The sequence below is a fragment of the Staurois parvus genome, unplaced genomic scaffold, assembly GCF_062004578.1.
Source record: "Staurois parvus isolate SC_StPar_1 unplaced genomic scaffold, SC_StPar_1.0 ptg000836l, whole genome shotgun sequence".
Lineage (NCBI taxonomy): Eukaryota > Metazoa > Chordata > Amphibia > Anura > Ranidae > Staurois > Staurois parvus.
In genome coordinates, this window is record NW_028318632.1 from 354352 (window position 1) to 374080 (window position 19729).

General features: G+C 41.4%; 1 protein-coding gene across 1 annotated transcript in view; it reads left to right on the forward strand.

Annotated features, from left to right (window-relative positions):
* Window positions 1–19729, forward strand: part of ANKAR (ankyrin and armadillo repeat containing) — a 282038-nt gene that overhangs the window by 202015 nt on the left and 60294 nt on the right. Inside the window, exon 18 of the mRNA XM_089655357.1 lies at window positions 14422–14580. Coding sequence (XP_089511483.1) covers window positions 14422–14580 — 159 coding nt within the window. The remainder of the gene's footprint in view (window positions 1–14421; window positions 14581–19729) is intronic.

Sequence of the window (19729 nt, forward strand, 5' to 3'; positions counted from 1 at the left end):
CTAGGCTATCTGCTAAGAGAATAATAAATCTTATTCCTGTGCCAAAAACTTCAAAATCTAAACTGATGCTGTGCAAATTGTGAAAAAACACAAACAATAAGAAATATAAATAAACAGCGCAAATATAGATTTCTAAATCCACTCATAAAAAATTGTTATATAAAGTGCATGAATTAATAGTAAATATCCTCAATTATATTATTATAAAACACCAAAAGTCCATGTGCAATAAAGATCAAAAATTCCAGAAATTCTTCAAATATAAAGAAAAACTTCCACCTTCCACCCGTGCAGAAACCAACAGGTCTTGAGAACGCCCGATGGGAGGGGCGAAACGCGTTGATGCAGTTCCGGTCCATACCCCGTACGTCTGATGTCACTTCCGGTGAGTGGAGCGCACGCCGAGCGGTGCGTTCCAGCGGCCATCTTTGGGAGCTGTGTTGGTATGTGTGGATTCTCTGCTCTATCCTGTGGCTGATGTAAGATTCCTGGAATAAGGAGGCTGTTAAAACGCTCATGTTTTATCTGGAGGCTATTATATTCAATAAATGTGCCTTTTACAAGTTGCTGACATGTGAGTGGCCTTAATCTCTGCTTTGAAATTTTACCATTATTTGGCAATATTACACTATTTGAGATTTTTTTCTCTTGGCGAACGGTGGAGCCTATTCGGATGGTGAAGAATTCTATAGAGTGGAAGCTAAAGAGGGTTTAGGATCCCTTTAAAATTCCTTAAAGGCTTCTTACTCACCAAGTTCTGGTGAGTGCATTTGATATTGGTTTCTGCTTGGGTGGAAGGTGGAAGTTTTCTTTATATTTGAAGAATTTCTGGAATTTTTGATCTTTATTACACATGGACTTTTGGTGTTTTATAATAATATAATTGAGGATATTCACTATTAATTCATGCACTTTATATAACAATTTTTTATGAGTGGATTTAGAAATCTATTTTTGAGTGGTTTATTTATATTTATCTGCTAAGAGGCATATTGAGTCCATGGAAGATATTTTTTTTTTCTACAAGTTTTTGGAAAATGCCAAAAATCTTTTTTTTTTCTTTTTTTACACAAAGTTGTATATATTACAATATTAGTAATGTATATCCCAGCTCCCCTGTACTCCATTATAGTGATATGAGATGTATACAGTATGTATATCCAAGCTCCCCTGTACTCCATTATAGTGATATGACATGTATACAGTACTTACTCCTTGAGTCCTCTGCGGCGGTGGAGAGGGTATCTCCTCTCACCGGACCAGAGCGGACCTCTCCTGCACCTGTCCCCTCAGCGGCGGTGCCGAAGAAGCAGGAACTCGGAAACTGGAACTCGGCTTCACAATGAGGCTTGGAGCGCAGCCACTCCATCTTTGCTCGCCGCTAGAGAATTTCTCCTCGCATTTGGCGAGCGGGCAAGCGGCTTTTTCAAGCCCTGACATAGTACTTGAACAGCAATTTTTCAAACGTAATTTAAAAAAAAAAATACACTTTTTTTACTTTTAATCCACAAAAACACAATATATTGGCCAATTATTTGATAAAATATAAAAGATGATGGTATGCTGAGTAAATAGATACCAAACATCACATGTTTTAAAACTGTGCATGCCCCTTGCAATGGCAACAAAATGCATACGTCTTTAATATCCATAGGCAACTTTTTAAAAGCCTTTACATGCTACCATTTTAGATTTACAGAGGAGGTCTAGTGTTAGAATTACTGTCCTTGATCTGATGTTCGTGGTGATGCCTTACCTGCATGGTGCAACTGCTGTTTCCATACTGGCACAGTGTCAAGGCTCGCAAACATGCGTGGAAGGGGGGGGGGGCTGAGGGTACTTTGAGTTATTTTGATTTTTTTTTTTAATTTATTTTTACACTGTCCCTTTTTATTTATTTATTTTTTATTGATCACTTTTAATGCTATCACACGGAATGCAAATATCCCCTATAACTTCAATGGGCATTGTCATATATTCTTTTTTCAGAAATCTGGGTTCTATCAGACTCTAGATATCTCCTCTGCCCTTAATTAAATTAAACATCCTTTTTTTCCCCATTGGGCTTTCTTTTGGAGGTATTTGATCGCCTGTGTGGTTTTTTGTTTGCTCTATAAAAAAAAGACTGACAATTTTGAGAAAAAAAAACACTATTTTGGACTTTTTGATATAAAACATGTCCAGTAAAAATCAAATTTTGTTATAAATTTTAGGCAAAATATATTCTGCTACATGTCTTTGAAAAAAAAAATCCCAATACATGTAAATTAATTGGTTTACGTGAAAGTTTTATAGCGTTTACAAATGGTGGTATAGATACTGGATTTTAAATTTTTTTTTATTTTATACTAATAATAGTGACGATCAGCGACTTATGGCAGCGATCAGCGACTTATGGCGGGACTGCGGTGGACATTCTGACACGGGGGGCAACTGATTTGGGGTCACTGACATCCCCAGTGACACTAATACAGTGATCAGTGCAAAAAAAAACAGACACTGTACTAATGGCACTGGGGAGGAAGTGGTTAACTTTTGGAGACAATCAAGGGGTTAACTGTGTGAGGGGAGTGTTTTACTAGGGGGCGGGGGTGTGTACCTCTCTGTTACACACTGTCTCAGGAGGCTGTGTCCTGCGATCCCGGAACAGTGTGCTGAAAACTGACAGGGAGGAAAGCTCCATTGAAAACAATGCATCGGTGCCGCGGATAGGGCAGCCTCGCGTTCACCACCTAACCCGGAAAGCAGGATCACGTTTATATACGTGATCCTGCGCACAGGGGCCACCTTGTAGCAGTATATGTACTGTGGGCGGTCCCCTAGTGGTTAACTAGACATTATACCATCTCCATTGTTTACTGGTTTTTTTTTTCTAGATATCTCCCAGCTGAAAGCGCACAACACTTACATAGACTTGAGCACTGAAAAAGTGAAATTTTTAACTATTTATTGCCAACAGTCCTCTATCAGCCTTCTGCCATAAGGACTGCTTGGCTTTTATGCCTTCATCCTGAATATGACCTAGCCAAGTATGTTTCATTGCCATATCATAACTTTTTGGATGATTTTGGTAAAAAGAGGGCGATACTCTACCTCACCAAAGCCTATACAATTGCCATACTGAACTCTTAGCAGGGGCAGAAATACCATTTGGTTGACTTTGTCCCCTTTCTGAGGCTTGGCCAATACATTTCAGAATTGGACACAAGGGGGCGCCAATCTCAGTGTAGAGGGTTAAAGATTTATTGGTAACGAGGTTTAAAAACTACTCACAAAAGGTAAGAAGTGTAATAGCATGGTAAAGGAATGCCATTTTCAAAAACTCTCTGCATTGCTGAACACTGATGGCTGCATCTCTGCTTATCCTGCACAACCAGGATACATCATCACATCACTGGCAGACTGAAGGCTTACCAAAGGCATTCCTTTACCATGCTATTATACTTCTTATGTTTTGTGAGTAGTTTTTAAACCTCTTGTTACCAATAAATCTTTGACTCTCTACACTGAGATTGGCGCCTCCTTGTGTCCGATTTTATTTTCTACAGAGTTCTGCTTCGCTCTATGGGGAGCTGCCTTCACCATCCATCCACCACCTAAGACCCTTTGACTTTGGAATTCCTCTGTCTCCATTTGTCGCTTCATCGCCACCCCATTTTTAACACATTACTATTGTACACTTATTCCCCTATTTGTATTTCTCCTGCTGTATCCGTCATTTGTCACTAACCTATCTAGACTCTTCATGTGTGGTCCTCTCCCAGCGCCGTTTTCTTTTTTGTTTGTACAAATACATTTCAGAGGATTTGGTTTCAGCCATCACCTGTTGGAGCAGGCAATTTCTTTGTCGAGAAGGACCATGCTCATCGTTCTTGTGTGGATTATCAACAGTTTAACAAAATTACAAGCAAGAACAGGTGTCCTTTCCCTCTGGTCCCTTACCTCTTTCAAAGATTCAGAACTGCTAAACTTTACACCAAGCTTGACCTGCAAGGGGCTTATTATCTTATCCATATTGCGAAGGGGGGCAATGGCATTCAGAACCTGTTTTGGACATTTTGCATATCTGGTCACGCCATTTGCCATTTTTGCCATTTTTAAATCCTCCAGGACTTCCGTGACCTTTTATTAATTCTATACTTGGATAATATCCTGATCATCTCCCTCTCGCTGGAGCTTATTGTGTTCACATCAAGAGCATTGAATAAAGAGAAAAAAACTTTATGCCAAAGCAGAGAAATGTGAATTTGAGAAACCAAAAAATCTCATTTCTAGGTTTAATGATCTCAACGGCAGAGATTGCTATGAATCACCAAAGGGTCACTGCCATCCCGGATTGGCCTGCTGCAACTGATAGAAAGGGAGTACGAAGGTTTGTGGGTTTTGCAAATTTCTATAGAAAATTTATGAAGGGCTTTTTAGTCATCATGTTTCCCATTACACAAGTCACAGAGCAACACACACAGTTCCAATTGTCATTGGAGGCTTAAGGAGCATTTAACAAGCTGAAACTGCATCACATCTCAATCCTGTGACATTCAGACCCAGCACTGCCATATATCCTTGAATTAGATGTCTCACAGAACACTGTTGGGGCCATCCTGTCCTAGAGGTAAAGCTCTAAATCACTGATGGTTTGGCTTTTTTCAACAGTAAGCTGAATTCTGCAGAGATAAGTTACTGTTGGAGGCAGAGCTATACAGGAGCTGTCCTAATTTTTTTTGTTAGCCAGCATCCCAATCTTTTGTGTTATTGGCCTCATTTACTGCTTGCTCACAAAAACATGATGGTTGGTGGTGGAGTACACAGGTGCTGTCTTAATGTTTTTTTGCCATTGTCCCAACTTTCTAAAGGGGCAGTATACTTAAACTCATGTGTCCAAGAAAAAACATTTTAAGATAAGTACTGTCATGTTTCACATGACTGTCATATGCCTTTAAATGTTTCTATATTTTGTTTCTGCCCCTCCCTTTCCTTTTGGTTTAGTTAATGCTGTATATATAGCCCTCCCCCTTTCCCAGAAATGCATTGCAGCTCTAGCCTCATGTCATGGAGCAGGAAACAATATGATCTTTTGACCTATCGAATGTTCATTGTTGTAAGATTCTCTCAGTTTATGGAATAAACTTCACAAGATCTACAAGATGTCTAATCGATTGAGTCACTGACTATGGTATCCAACTGAGGTTGAAGTTATCGCTATCTCATCACAATTGTACATTACAGAGATAACACTATCAGTGCTTAGATTGGAGAGACATAACAGTCAAAAGATCGATGGAATGCTTCATAGGATCCTGGCTAGTCAAAAGATCAGTGAATTGTCTTCATAAGAATCATTGCTAGCTAGATTACACAGTGAGATGTTATATGGATACTGAATATAACAGCTATAGAGAGTGCAGCCACCTCTACACAAGTCTGTACATGCCTTCAAGTATATCCCAGCATAACACTCATCAGTGTCAGGACAAATTATTGATGTGAATGTTTTACAACTGCAAGTTTATTCATTGCATCTGTATACATTACCACATGGCTTGCCTTTGAACTAAAAAAGAAAACCTTCCTGCAATCATTGCCTAGGAAACCTGAACTCACCCACAGAAAAAGTGATACATTTCTCTGTAAACTTTCTATCAACCCCTTTCCTTGCTAACATGATGTTTCAGGAAAGTAATATACAGTCTAGGGAAACTAATACACAACCATAATCAGAGCTTCATCCAGAGCAGGACTTGAATAAAAGAGAAGAACGCTTAAGAAATCCAGCTTGGAAAGTGCAAGAAAATCTTAATGCTGACAAGTTAGAATTGCTAATATTAATGACTTATGGTCTTATACTGTTAAATGCATATCTGCTCTCTCCCAACAATCTCATGAGCCAATACAACTAGAGGGCGCTATTCAGCAATTGAATGTTGCTTATGAGAATTATCAAAGACTGTGTGTTAAATATATTGCCTTGTTAAAGCAGTACAACACTCAAAGGTCATTGGAAGAATTAACCTCCTTAGCGGTTTTCCCGAGTGTAGCTCAGGGTAAAATTTGAGTACCAAGAGCGGTAACCCCGAGCTACACTCGGGCTTACCATGCGGCGTTGCTCAGGGAGTCCCTGCAGCACTTACCTTGTCCTTCGCTCCCGCGATGTGTCCCCTGCAGCGTCCCCGATCATCTCCTCCGGCCGATGCCGGCATCCAGCTTCCGTGTTCCGGTCCCTGTGATGTCGGCGGCAAATTTGAAATTTTTAAAAAATTTAATTTTTGCTGTTTCAATGCATTTCACATATATTTTGTCCCTACTGCTTTGTCATGTGCCCTGCCTGCATTTTGACTGTTCTTTCTGCCTGAAAACTTAGAAAAGTCCATGGCGTCCAAAAACCATCCCTTTACATCAAAAGCGGTTTTAGACCAGCTAGAGAACAGCGATAGTAAATCAGAACCACTTGCAGAATTGAGTGATAATGATTCGTGGGGAAATTCTTCATCAGACACTGAAAACGATTTTGCGACTTTGCTCAGCGATGTGCGAATTTGCCTCTGTATTTCAAATTTCAGTGTTTTTGGTTGGATTATATTATTGAATTAAATTTATTATTATATTATTATTTTTTATAATTATTAAATTATAATTTATGATTCCGTGTTTCAAGTTTTATCATATCCGGAATGTTTACTAGACTCTCGTTCGTACAGATTTCAGTGAGTTATTCCTAAAAATTACAGCCTACAATAAAAAACTACATAAAAAAAAAAATCAGAAAGAATCATACCGCCGAGGAGGTTAATGAGTTTTGAGGAGCTCAATCTTGAAAGAGACAATTTAGTGGTGCGAACAAAGACAAAGGCAGACGTGAGAATAACACAGCTCCATGAATCCAGATCTTATCGCTCTGCATTTACTATATGCTCCTCAAGATCTTCCAAATCCATACAATCAAGGTCTTCTACACTCAGTCAACAACTAATAAAAGCCCGTGCTGATGCTGAAGCTTCTAAAATTCAGGCAGCTTTTGCCCAAAGGAAAGCAGAAATGGAGGCTCAGTCCGCACATAAGAAAGCAGAAATGAAGGCTCAGGCCGCAGAAATGGAGGCTCAGTCCGCACATAAGAAAGCAGAAATGAAGGCTCAGGCCGCAGAAATGGAGGCTCAGGTCGCACATCAGAAAGCAGAGAAAGAAGCTGAAGCCACACGCCAAAAGGCAGAAATTGAAGTTTTGGAAAAACAATGTGAGGCTGCCACAGCCATGGCAAGGTTAAGGGTCTTAGAACAAGCCGCTAGTGAAAACGAAAGAGACAACAGTTCCAGACACTCAGTTGTATATTATGTCTCAGATTCTTCACACACCTCTCCAGAATGTCAACTCCCTGTCACAGCAGCCAAACCACTCCATCAAAGTCTCTTCTCTGCACCTACTGTACCTCAAGACCATTTGCTATTATATCCTCCAATACATCAAACTGCAGCATCTCAGCTAGCCGCAGACACTGGTGTGTATTTAATAGACAGTCCATCATGCTTTGGCACCAACAGAGTCTCTCCTAGCATACGCATTACTCTACAAACCAACAAGCCACTGGACTTTAAGCCAGCTCCAGCATGAATGCCTTAGCAGCAACATATGTTCCCAAATCACTCCATGTAAGTCCGCTAAACCGTCACAACCAACTCTGTTCCACCTACAGTCATACACCAAAAATATGAAAACATGGACATTTCCCAGTTTGCTAAATACATGCTTTGCAGAGAACTTGCTAAGACAGGCCTCACCAGGTTTGATGACAAGCCTGAGAATTAAAGAAGCTGGTAATTAACTTTTAAGGCCGCAATGACTGACCTAGACATCAATGCCACAGAGGAATTAAATCTACTCATCAGATGGCTAGATCCCCAGTCTACTGAACGCATCAAGAGACTCAAAGCAGTTCATATTGACAACCCTGCTGCAGGCCTTAATGCTGCTTGGGGCAGACTTGAACATGCCTTTGGCAGCCCAGAGGCCATTGAAGATGCTTTATTCAAAAGGTTGCAAAGCTTCCTAAGGATTTCTGCTAGCGACAATCTAAGGTTTCAAGAACTCAGCGATGTTCTATTAGAGCTTCAACTTGCTAAGGCTGACATCAACTTACCTGGTCTCAGTTACCTTGACACCTCTCATGGCATCAAATCTATTGTTCTCAAGCTACCATATGGAATTCAAGAAAGATGGGCAGCGCTTGGATCAAAGTAAAAGGAAGAACATAGAGTTGCCTTACCTCCTTTTTCCTACTTCTGCGAGTTCATCAAAAGAATTGCAGACACTAAGAATGACCCAAGTTTTTCATATGGGGACTGTAACCTTCTCAGTACACTCTCTCCAAGACCTATGAACACACATATCCCGCACAGAGACCGTAGAGGTCCAGCGTTGGTGAAAAGAACTAATGTTCTCCCTGTACCTGCTACTGTTCTTGAAAAGACTGATCAAAACAAGAGAATTGAGGACCCAAATTGCCAGTGTCCAATACATAACAAACCACATCCACTTTAGAAATGTATCGGCTTCAAAAAGAAAACCCTCCAAGAACATAAGGAACTTTTGAAGAAATTTGGGGTTTGCAACAAATGCTGTGCCTCCACAGAACACTTTGCAAAAAACTGTAAAGCGATCATGAAATGTATCGCGTGTGACAGTGATGACCATGTGCAAGCTCTTCATCAATATTCGCACAACTCTACTACGCTCACAAACAATCTTCCTGAGGCAAGCAAGGCGGGGAGCGCCCAGATCAAGCAGCACCTACCACCCCAGTGTTCTCTACATGTAAAGAGGTCCGTGGAGAAGGATTCTGCGACAAATCTTGTGCAAAGATATGCTTAGTCCGTGTATACCCCAAAGGTCAACCTGAAAAGGCCATAAGACTGTATACTATTCTTGATGATCAGAGTAACCGATCTCTTGCAAGAACACAGTTTTTTGAACTGTTGAACAAAACTGGAGATGCTCTGCCTTATACTCTAAGCACTTGTTCCGGCACTACAGAAGTCTTAGGTAGGAGAGCCAGTGGTCTTGTAGTTGCTCCTCTGAATGACAATGTGGAAATATCTTTGCCCACTATCACTGAGTGCAACCGGATTCTAAGCATCAAAGAAGAGATCCCTACTCCTGAAGCTGCTTTTCACCATTCTTACTTAAAGCACATAGCCAACCAAAATATCAGCCCTCGATGAAAGTGCCGATATGCTGCTGTTACTTGGTCGAGACATCCTAAGGGTGCACAAAGTTCGTCATCAAATCAATGGTCCACACAATGCACCATATGCTCAGCATCTGAATCTAGGATGGGTCATCATAGGCAATGTCTGACAGGAGGTCCTACTCAGTCTCTTCCTTTTTAAAACACATTTCCTGTCAAATGGACGAACAACTTGTTCTGCACAACGACCACATAAATATATTGTGAAAGAGACTGAAAAAGGTGAACAACAGCACATTATACAAGACAATAAGAAAATTCTTAATCTCTGAGATGACAACATCGGCAGCAGTGTTCGAGGTAACCACTAAAGACAATGAGTTGGCAGCTACCATAGAAGACAAAGAATTCTTGAAAACCATGAGTATAGAGTTCTACCAAGATTATTCCAACAGTTGGGTAGCACCTCTACCATTTCATACCCAAAGAAAGAGACTACCAAACAACAGGGTACATGCAGAATCACGGTTTGTTTCTTTAAATCACAGTTTGAACTAGAAGCCTGAGATGAAAAAGCACTTTGTGGACTTTATGCAGAAGGTGTTTGAGAGAGATCATGCTGAGCCTGCACCTCCTCTTATGGAAGGAGAAGAATGTTGGTATCTACCATGCTTTTGCGTCTACCATCCTCGCAAGCCTGATCAGATTAGGGTGGTCTTTGACTCAAGTGCTCGTCATGAAGGCGTCTCCCTCAGTGACAATCTTCTCACTGGGCCTAATCTGAACAACAATCTCATAGGAATTTTTTCTTCGCTTCAGACAAGAGCCAATTGCCGTTATGGCTGACATTCATCAAATGTTCCACTGTTTCATCGTCCGTGAAGACTACAGAAACTTCTTCAGGTTCCATCTCTATGCTGATGACACACAAATCTATCCTTTCTACACCTCACCCCTTCAGTCTCCTCTCGCATTACTAACCTACTAAGCGACATATTGGCATGGATGTCACTCCAGTTTCTCAAACTCAATCTTTCCAAAACTGAGCTCTTAGTATTCCCTCCAGCCCGTGCCCCCTCCCCTAACTTCCCCATCAAAATCAATAACACAATCATCAGTCCCTCCCCTCATGCCAGGGTGCTAGGTGTAACCCTAGACTCCCATCTGTCCTCTCAGCCTCAAATCCAATCGCTGTCCAAATCTTGTAGACTTCACCTCCGCAACATCTCCAAGATAAAGTCGTTCTAAACCACTAAGCAATTTATTCACTCCCTTGTTATATCTCGCCTTGACTATTTTAACTCCCTCCTCATTGGCCTATCTCATCGCAGGCTATCCCCTCTTCAGTCTATCATGAATGCTGCTGCCAGACTCATCCACCTTACTAACTGTTCTGTATCAGCCACCCCTCTCTGCCAATCCCTCCACTGGCTTCCCATTGCCCAACAGATAAAATTCAAAACATTATCAATAACATATAAAGCCATTTATAACTCTGCCCCAAATTACATCAGCAATCTTGTCTCCAAATATCACCCAACCGTACTCTCCGCTTCTCACAAGACCTCCCGCTCTCTAGCTCCCTTGTCTCCTCCTCCCATGCTTGTCTCCAGGACTTCTCCAGAGCTTCCCCCATTCTCTGGAACTCTCTACCCCAATTTTATCAGACTATCGCCTACTCTGCTCACTTTTAGGCAATCTCTGAAAACCTCTCTCTTCAGGGAAGCCTATCCTGCCCTCAACTAATAATGGAATCTTCTACTCTTCCTACCAATCAATCCCCCACAGTTATTACCTTTTGTACCACTAACCCCTCCCTCCTAGATTGTAAGCTCCAAGGAGCAGGGCCCTCCTATCCCTCCTGTATTGAACTGTAGTGTTGATGTATTGTCTCCCTTTTATATTGTAAAGCGCTGAGCAAACTGTTGGCACTATATAAATCCTGTATAATAATAATAATAAAGGTTCCGGTGGTACCGCAATAATGATGTCAACGATGAAGTCCTAGACTACCGAATGAAGGTACATGTTTTAGGTAACAGTCCTTCTCCTGCAGTAGCAATTTATGGACTCAGGAAAATGGCTCAAGAGGGTGAAAGGAATTTCTATGTAGACGACAGACTCAAATCTCTGCCCAATGAAGAAGAATCTATTGACCTTCTTACTAGAACCCAGAACATGCTTGCCACTGCAAACCTCAGACTTTACAAAATCATCTCTAACAGCGACAAGGTCATGATAACCTTTCCTTCTGATGACCATGCTGTCAGTGTGAAGAAATTCCAACTAGGATCTGACCTATTACACAATGCAGTCTTGGATTGCTTTGGAATGTTAAACAAGACACATTTCAAGCATCAGCCTATGACAAGCCTTTCACAAAGCGAGGAGTATTGTCTACAGTAAACAGCATTTATGATCCATTTAGGTTTCATTACACCTCTCACCATTCAGGGTAAGATACTGCTGAGACAACTTACAGTGGGGCAAAAAAGTATTTAGTCAGCCACCAATTGTGCAAGTTCTCCCACTTAAAAAGATGAGAGAGGCCTGTAATTGGCATCATAGGTAGACCTCAACTATGAGAGACAAAATGAGAAAAAAAATCCAGACAATCACATTGGCTGATTTGGAAAGAATTTATTTGTAAATTATGGTGGAAAATAAGTATTTGGTCACCTACAAACAAGCAAGATTTCTGGCTCTCACAGACCTGTACCTTCTTCTTTAAGAGGCTCCTCTGTCCTGCACTCATTACCCGTATCAATGGCACCTGTTTGAACTTGTTATCAGTATAAAAGACACCTGTCCACAACCTCAAACAGTCACACTCCAAACTCCACTATGGTGAAGACCAAAGAGCTGTCGAAGGACACCAGAAACAAAATTGTAGACCTGCACCAGGCTGGGAAGACTGAATCTGCAACAGGCAAACAGCTTGGTGTGAACAAATCAACTGTGGGAGCAATAATTAGAAAATGGAAGACATACAAGACCACTGATAATCTCCCTCGATCTGGGGCTCCACGCAAGATCTCACCCCGTGGGGTCAAAATGATCACAAGAACAGTGAGCAAAAATCCCAGGACCACAAAGGCTACCATCAGTAACACACTACGCTGCCAGGGACTCAGATCCTGCAGAGACAGACGTGTCCCCCTGCTTAAGCCAGTACATGTCTGGGCCTGTCTGAAGTTTGCTAGAGAGCATTTGGATGATCCAGAAGAGGATTGGGAGAATGTCATATGGTCAGATGAAACCAAAATAGAACTGTTTGGTAGAAACACAACTCATGTTTGGAGGAGAGAGAATGCGGAATTGCATCCAAAGAACACCATACCTACTGTGAAGCATGGGGGTGGCAACATCATGCTTTGGGGCTGTTTCTCCGCAAAGGGACCAGGGCGACTGATCCATGTACAGGACAGAATGAATGGGGCCATGTATCCTGAGATTTTGAGTGCAAACTTCCTTCCATCAGCAAGGGCATTGAATATGAAACGTGGCTGGGTCTTCCAACATGACAATGATCCCAAACATACCGCCCGGGAAACAAAGGAGTGGCTTCCTAAGAAGCATTTCAAGGTCCTGGAGTGGTCTAGCCAGTCTCCAGATCTCAACCCCATAAAAAACCTTTGGAGGGAGTTGAAAGTCAGTGTTGCCCAGAGACAGCCCCAAACCATCACTGCTCTAGAGGAGATCTGCATGGAGGAATGGGCCAACATACCAGCAACTGTGTGTGCCAACCTTGTGAAGACTTACAGGAAACGTTTGACCTCCTGTCATTGCCAACAAAGGATATATAACAAAGTATTGAGATGAACTTTTGATATTGACCAAATACTTATTTTCCACCATAATTTACAAATACATTCTTTCCAAATCAGACAATGTGATTGTCTGGATTTTTTTTTCTAATTTTGTCTCTCATAGTTGAGGTCTACCTATGATGCCAATTACAGGCCTCTCTCATCTTTTTAAGTGGGAGAACTTGCACAATTGGTGGCTGACTAAATACTTTTTTGCCCCACTGTACTTCTGAAAGCTCAGACTGGGATACCCCCTTACCCAAGGAGAAACAACAAAGGTGGGAATCCTGGAAACAATCTCTAACAGCATTAGAACAACTCCAGATACCACGCTCTTACACCCAAGCATCCTTAAAGAATGCCACCAGAAGAGGGATTCATGTCATCTCTACGCCTGAACCATGGCTTTATGTTCCCACAAGCCTCAACCCTGCTGACCGTGGCAGTCGTACAGTACCTACTACTGTATTTCAGGACACATCTTGGCTATATCCACCATGAAAGAAGGTTCTGCACACCTTTACTCCAGGCCTATAAGGAACTAGTACTTCTTTTTGCCCAAAGAGGAAGACAAATCATCAACCTGCTTAAAAGGGAGGTAAGAAGGAATCGTGCATGTTGCTGCCTTCCCCTCTGAATATGGATTTCCATGTCTCAGCCTGGACTTTTGTGACCAACATCTGCAAGTATTATGCTAAATGTTTGCATTGTTTTCCTTTGTTCTTCCCTTCCCTCTTGTTTTGCAGATGTTCCTGGAAAGAATCTTCATTATTTATATTGGACTTGAACTAACGTTTCTTATAATAGAAATCATAGATTTCGACGGGTAGTGTCATGTTTCACATGCCTGTCATATTGACTATCATATGCCTTTTAAGTGTTTCTATATTTTGTTTCTGCTCCTCCCTTTCCTTTGATTTAGTTGTATAGATAGCCCTCCCCCTTTCCCAGAAATGCATTGCAGCTCTAGTCTCATGTCATGGAGCAGGAAACATTATGATCTTTTGACCTATCGAATGTTCATTGTTGTAAGATTCTCTCAGTTTATGGAATAAACTTCACAAGATCTACAAGATGTCTTATCGATTGAGTCACTGACTATGGTATCCAACTGAGGTTGAAGTTATCGCTATCTCATCGCAATTGTAAGTTACAGAGATCACACTATCAATGCTTAGATTGGAGAGACAGAACAAGTACAAAAATGATTTTTAGAAGACCAAAAGTTTACTTCAGTCATTCCTATGGTTTTTATAGCTTTATAGTATTGCTCAGCAACAAATAAATCCAAAAACAATATCATGATGCAGCTTTGAATTTGAGGATTCTTTTATTTAGAATAACCTGTACGCATCCAAAAATGTACAGCATTCTAAGGATCTCTAAAAAGAGAAAAAAAATCTGAAGTATATAATAATACCTTTTACTTTGTTTCAGGATATATGTTTACGGGCTGGCCACGCATTAGCTCTTTTTGCTTACAACAATACCTTACAGCAGTTCTATCTTCTGCAAAATGGAGGTGTGGAAATAGCCATCTATGAACCTTTCCTTCAATCTGAAAATGACACAGACAAAGCATTTGCTGCATTTCAGGTACAATAAGTGTAAAATGTGTTCTGTTTGGGGTGTCTCGATTCTCAGTTAAGATAGGGTTTGGGTTTATTTACAAATAGGAAGGTAAATCCATTACAGTTACAAATAAGGAGAGGGGAAAGGGAATGAGGTGATAGGGGAAGAAGCGGGTCTTCTCTAGTTTAACACACATACGCCTATTCTCAATATCTCATGCCAGGGACCTTTATCTAGACTTAAGACCTACACCCCAACTCTGGGTTGGTAATCAAAGTCCTAGGTCATAAAAGTTCATTCCTCTCCCAGGCTCAATTTCGAGTTTCTCTAGGAGCAGATGATCACACAGGTAGTCCATCCATTCCATCACCCTTCAGGCCCTTTGCTGGGCAGGGGGGGGGGGGGGTTGGTGCAGTTGAATAGCCTCAAGAATCCTACTGACCAGATGATAATAACCTTGTGCATTCTTCTAGTCCTGTTTATTGCAGGCTGGCTGTGAAAATTGTCATCTGCCTCAAATCAAGGTCCTTTCAAAGCCATACTGTCAACACCTTATTGTTCTGATGTCCCATCTGTATTAATATCATTTATTTTCCAATATCACATCTCCTCCTCTTGTGCCTGATTGGCACACAGACATTTGCCACAAGCTGCATCAAAAAAATTGATATCAGCGTTACTCCAATCCTCGCAATATTCTGACATGATGGCATTTTGATGAAGATGGCCCCTTTGCCACTATTGTAGTTCAGGAACAGAGAGCCTTTCTTATCAGGAAACCATATGTTCTATATTCATTCGCAATTACACATGGATGTAAATAACATGTTCCCATCTCCCTCATAAAATCACACCAACATTATATACATTCACCATGCAACATGCTAAACTACCCAATGCATAGTTAAATAATATACTTAACTCTAATATAATTTCCCAATTATGTTAGCCCATAAAGAGAAGGGGAAATTAGTGGTAAGTATCAATATTAGCTATACCAATATGATCCCCCCCAAGAGATGGTAATAACATCAAGGCATCACTTATGACATTCAAGCACATTGTTTGAGTATACCAGCAACCACACCCATCCTACACTTTTTTGGTGCACTTATCAAAACTTTCAAGTGTGCTGAAGAATTTAGCGATTTGCTTTAGTGCATTTTGCATTACCAAAAAGAGCAAATTAGCTACTGCAAGAGACAACTGGTTTGGTCACCCTAGGTACCCAAATATAAGCTGAGCATGGACATATCAAAGTATTGACCTCCTAGCACTAAGTTCTTTGTTTAAGACCCATGTAAGCATTTGAAACCTCTCCTCTTCCTCCCACTTTCACCCATGAATTTACCTAAAAAGATGCAAGTACGATGAAGAGAGGAATACAAACTGTGCAGCCTTTTTTTCTACCCTTAAGTACCACTTAAAGTATGTTAAATACATTTTCCTCCATTGCTATAATAATACTAAACTAACTTTCAGTATTACAAATATTCAACCATTTGCCCACAGTCCTTCACAATCATCATGTACAGTTTTCACACTCTCACATACTACCAATCACCATCCTAATTATTGGTGGTTGTTATGTCTAATAATCTAATAAACCAGTTGTAATAAATATGCTATTGTCCATCTCCAGGTGATGTTCCTACACTGGAACAGGAAACTATAAGTTCTTTCCAGCAATGCTGCCAGAGGCTGAGGAAAATCCAAGTCTTATTCCATGGACTAGACCATTTATAAGCTCTGTATTAATATAGGTGTTCCTGGAGATTCCACTTATGCCATCCATATAGAGCTACAGTGCCTTTAGAAAGTATTCATACCCCGTGAAATGTTCCACGTTTTGTCACGTTACAACCAGAATGCAAATGTATTCTATTGGGAATTTATGTGATCGACCAACACAAAGTGGCACATAAAACTGTGAAGTGACAGTAAAACGATGATTGGTTTTCAAAATTTATTACAAATAAATATCTGTAAAGCGTGGCGTGCATTTGTGTTCAGCTCCCTTTTACTCTGATACCCCTAACTAAAATCTAGTGGAATCAATTGTCTTCAGAAGTCACCTAATTAGTAAATAGAGTCCACCTGTGTGTAATTTAATCTCAGTATAAATACAGCTGTTCTGTGAAGCCGTCAGAGGTTTGTTAGAGAACATTAGTGAATAAACAGCATCATGAAGGCTAAGGAATACACCAGACAGGTCAGGGATAAAATCGTGGAGAAGTTTAAAGTATGGTTATGTTATAAAAAATTTCCCAAGCTTTGAACATCTCATGGAGCATTGTTCAATCCATCATCTGAAAATGGAAAGAGTATGACACAACTGCAAACCTATCAAGACATGGCCATCCACCTAAATCAGGTAGGCAACCTGCGGCTCTCCAGCTGTTGCAGGACTACAAGTTCCATCATGCCTTGCAAGTCATAGCTGTAACTGTCAGTTTTGTAATGTTGCAATGTCTCATGGGAAATGTAGTTCCACAACAGCTAGAGAACCACAGGTTGTCTACCCCTGACCTAAACTGGCATTCTGGGCATGGAGAGCATTAACCAGAGAAGCAGCCAAGAGGCCCATGGTAACTGTGGAGGAGCTGCACAGATACATAGCTCCAGTGGGAGAATCTGTCCACAGGACAACTATTACTTGTGCACTCCACAAACCTGGCCTTTATGAAAGAGTGGCAAGAAGAAAGTCATTGTTAAAAGAAGGCCATAATAAGTTTGCTAGAAGCCATGTGGGAGACACTGCAAACGTGAAAGAAAGTGCCTTGGTCAGATGAGACCAAAATTTAACTTTTTGACCTAAAAGCAAAATGCTATGTATGGCAAAAACTAACACTGCACATCACCCTGAACACACCATCCCCACCATGAAACATGGTGGTGGCAGCATCATGTTGTGGGGATGCTTTTCTTGAGCAGGGAGGAGAGGGAAGCTGGTCAGAGTTGATGTGAAGATGGATGGAGCCAAATACAGGGCAATCTTAGAAAATAACCTGTTAGAGTTTACAAAAGACTTGAGACGCCCGATCATTAGAATGGGACTCAGGGGAGGAGCCTGACTATGGAGCCGCGGTAAGATCTCCCGTACCCAGGCTCCCGCAGCATGCAGCCAATAGGTTGTAATGACCTACTGAAGCAAGGCAGAGGGAGGGGGACTTGTAAGGTGCGGAGCCCCGCAGGTGAGACCCGACACCCAGGCCCTCTTCCGGCAGTCCTCGGTTCTCTGGGAGGACTGCGGGAACGTGTAGGAGGAGGCTGAGCTGAAGGGTGGAAAGCCCTGTGATCTAAGTCACGCAAGATGCCGGGTGGTCATGTGATCGGCCGTGGGGAAGCCTAGGGAGGAGAGAGGGAGAGAGACGCTGTCCGGCATAGGGGAGGGCACGTGGACCTGATCTCCCGTCTCTCTCCCCTGTCTCCCTCACCCCCCCCAATTATCATAACGCGGGACTGCAATGGAAACTGGAGCCTGAGAAGGAGACAAATAAGTAAATGCTTTCTGGGGTATTACATGCCAGATAGACTGCTGAAATGGAGGCACCCTCTTTTGCAACCCCCCTGCTGAGGAGATCAATAGAAGCCACCCCCCCAGATGAGGAGAAGGGAAAGTTTAAAGGGTGAGTGAGAGTGGCAGAAGAAACTAAATGTAATGTATGTTATGTGTCAAAAGGAAACATGAAGTAAATATGGACTGTTAAAGGAGTGGGGGTTGCATATAGGGGTCACTACGGAGACTATAGAGGGTCTTATATTCTTATAGTCAAACAAATAAAGAACGTTCGCTCCTGCAGGGGGCCCACGAGGAAGATAGGGGGAAAGAAGAAGGAGAAGAACTAAAAAGGAGGAGGAGAGTATTTAAACCCACTAGCTACTTAAAATAAAGCAAAATGAAGAACAAAGCAATAAAAAGGTAGTGGGTCAAAAGCCCCCATATCAAGCTCAATTAAGAAATATATCCCCGGACAGGATAAACAGACCCCTGAGAGGCAAAGTGGAATCTGTGAAAAAAAGTGTGATAGAGAACAGTAGTGGTGGGAGCCCCAGAAGACCCCTGGGAATGTCCAATATTAGTCAAAACTTTGTAGATACAGAAAAAATAACCACTCCGGATAACTTGGAAGATCAAGATTCATATTTACCGACTAAAATAGAAATAGCAGAAATGTTTAAAGGTCTGGAAATATCAATAAAAAAAGAGATGGGAAAGCTACACAAAGATTTGGGATATGTTCTTTCTAGAGTGGAGGAGATGGAAGAAAAACAAATAAACAGGCTCAAGAGATACAGGCCTTAGAAAATAAAATGGCAGAAATGAAAAAGGAACAAAGACATCTGCTTTATAAAGTGGAAGACCAGGAAAGTAGGAATAGAAGAAGCAACTTAAGGATTCGAGGTTTACTGGAGATTCCCCAAGGAGAACATCTGAGGGAAATGTTAGATACAATAATGGACAGATCTGAAGAGGAACCCTATAAAATAGAGGGTGTGTACAGAATTGGAAGATTATACCAAGATGGAGGAAAAGGAAGATCGAGAGAATATCGGAATTGAGCGATGATATATCAGGATAAAGAGCAGATCTGGAAGAGGATGAAAGGAAGAGCTACTATAAAATACGGAGAAATAAACATACAGATATTTGCGGATCTTGCTACAGAGATATTAAGAAAGAAAATCTTGAAACCATTAGTAGAACAAATGAAGAAGCAGAACGTTCGATATAGCTGGGGGATCCCAGCATGTTTGATCAGCTGGAAAAATGGACGATCGGCAAGATTAAAGTTTCCTGAAGAATTAAGATACTTCTGTGAGAGACTTGAGCTGCAGAAAATGGACATTCCAGGGTGGGGGAGGGGGGGAGAATGAGGGGGTAGGTAGTTAGAAGGGGTATGGGGGGGCGGGGGGGAGGAGAGGGGGAAGTGGTGTGTTTTTTTTTTTCCTCTATGCCCCCTCCCTCATCCCTCCTCCTCCCCTTTTGCTCCCCCTTTTTTCTTCCCCTCCCCCTCTTCTATTTTTTTTTTTGTCTTGGCAGGACATTGGGGGAGTGTAAAGGGGAAGAGTTGTTCATGATCAGAGCTCCACCCTAAAAGGAAATCAAGAGTTAGAGATAGTAGTAGGTCTTTGAAAAAAAAAAATTCTTTCAATGTCAACTTGTAGATAT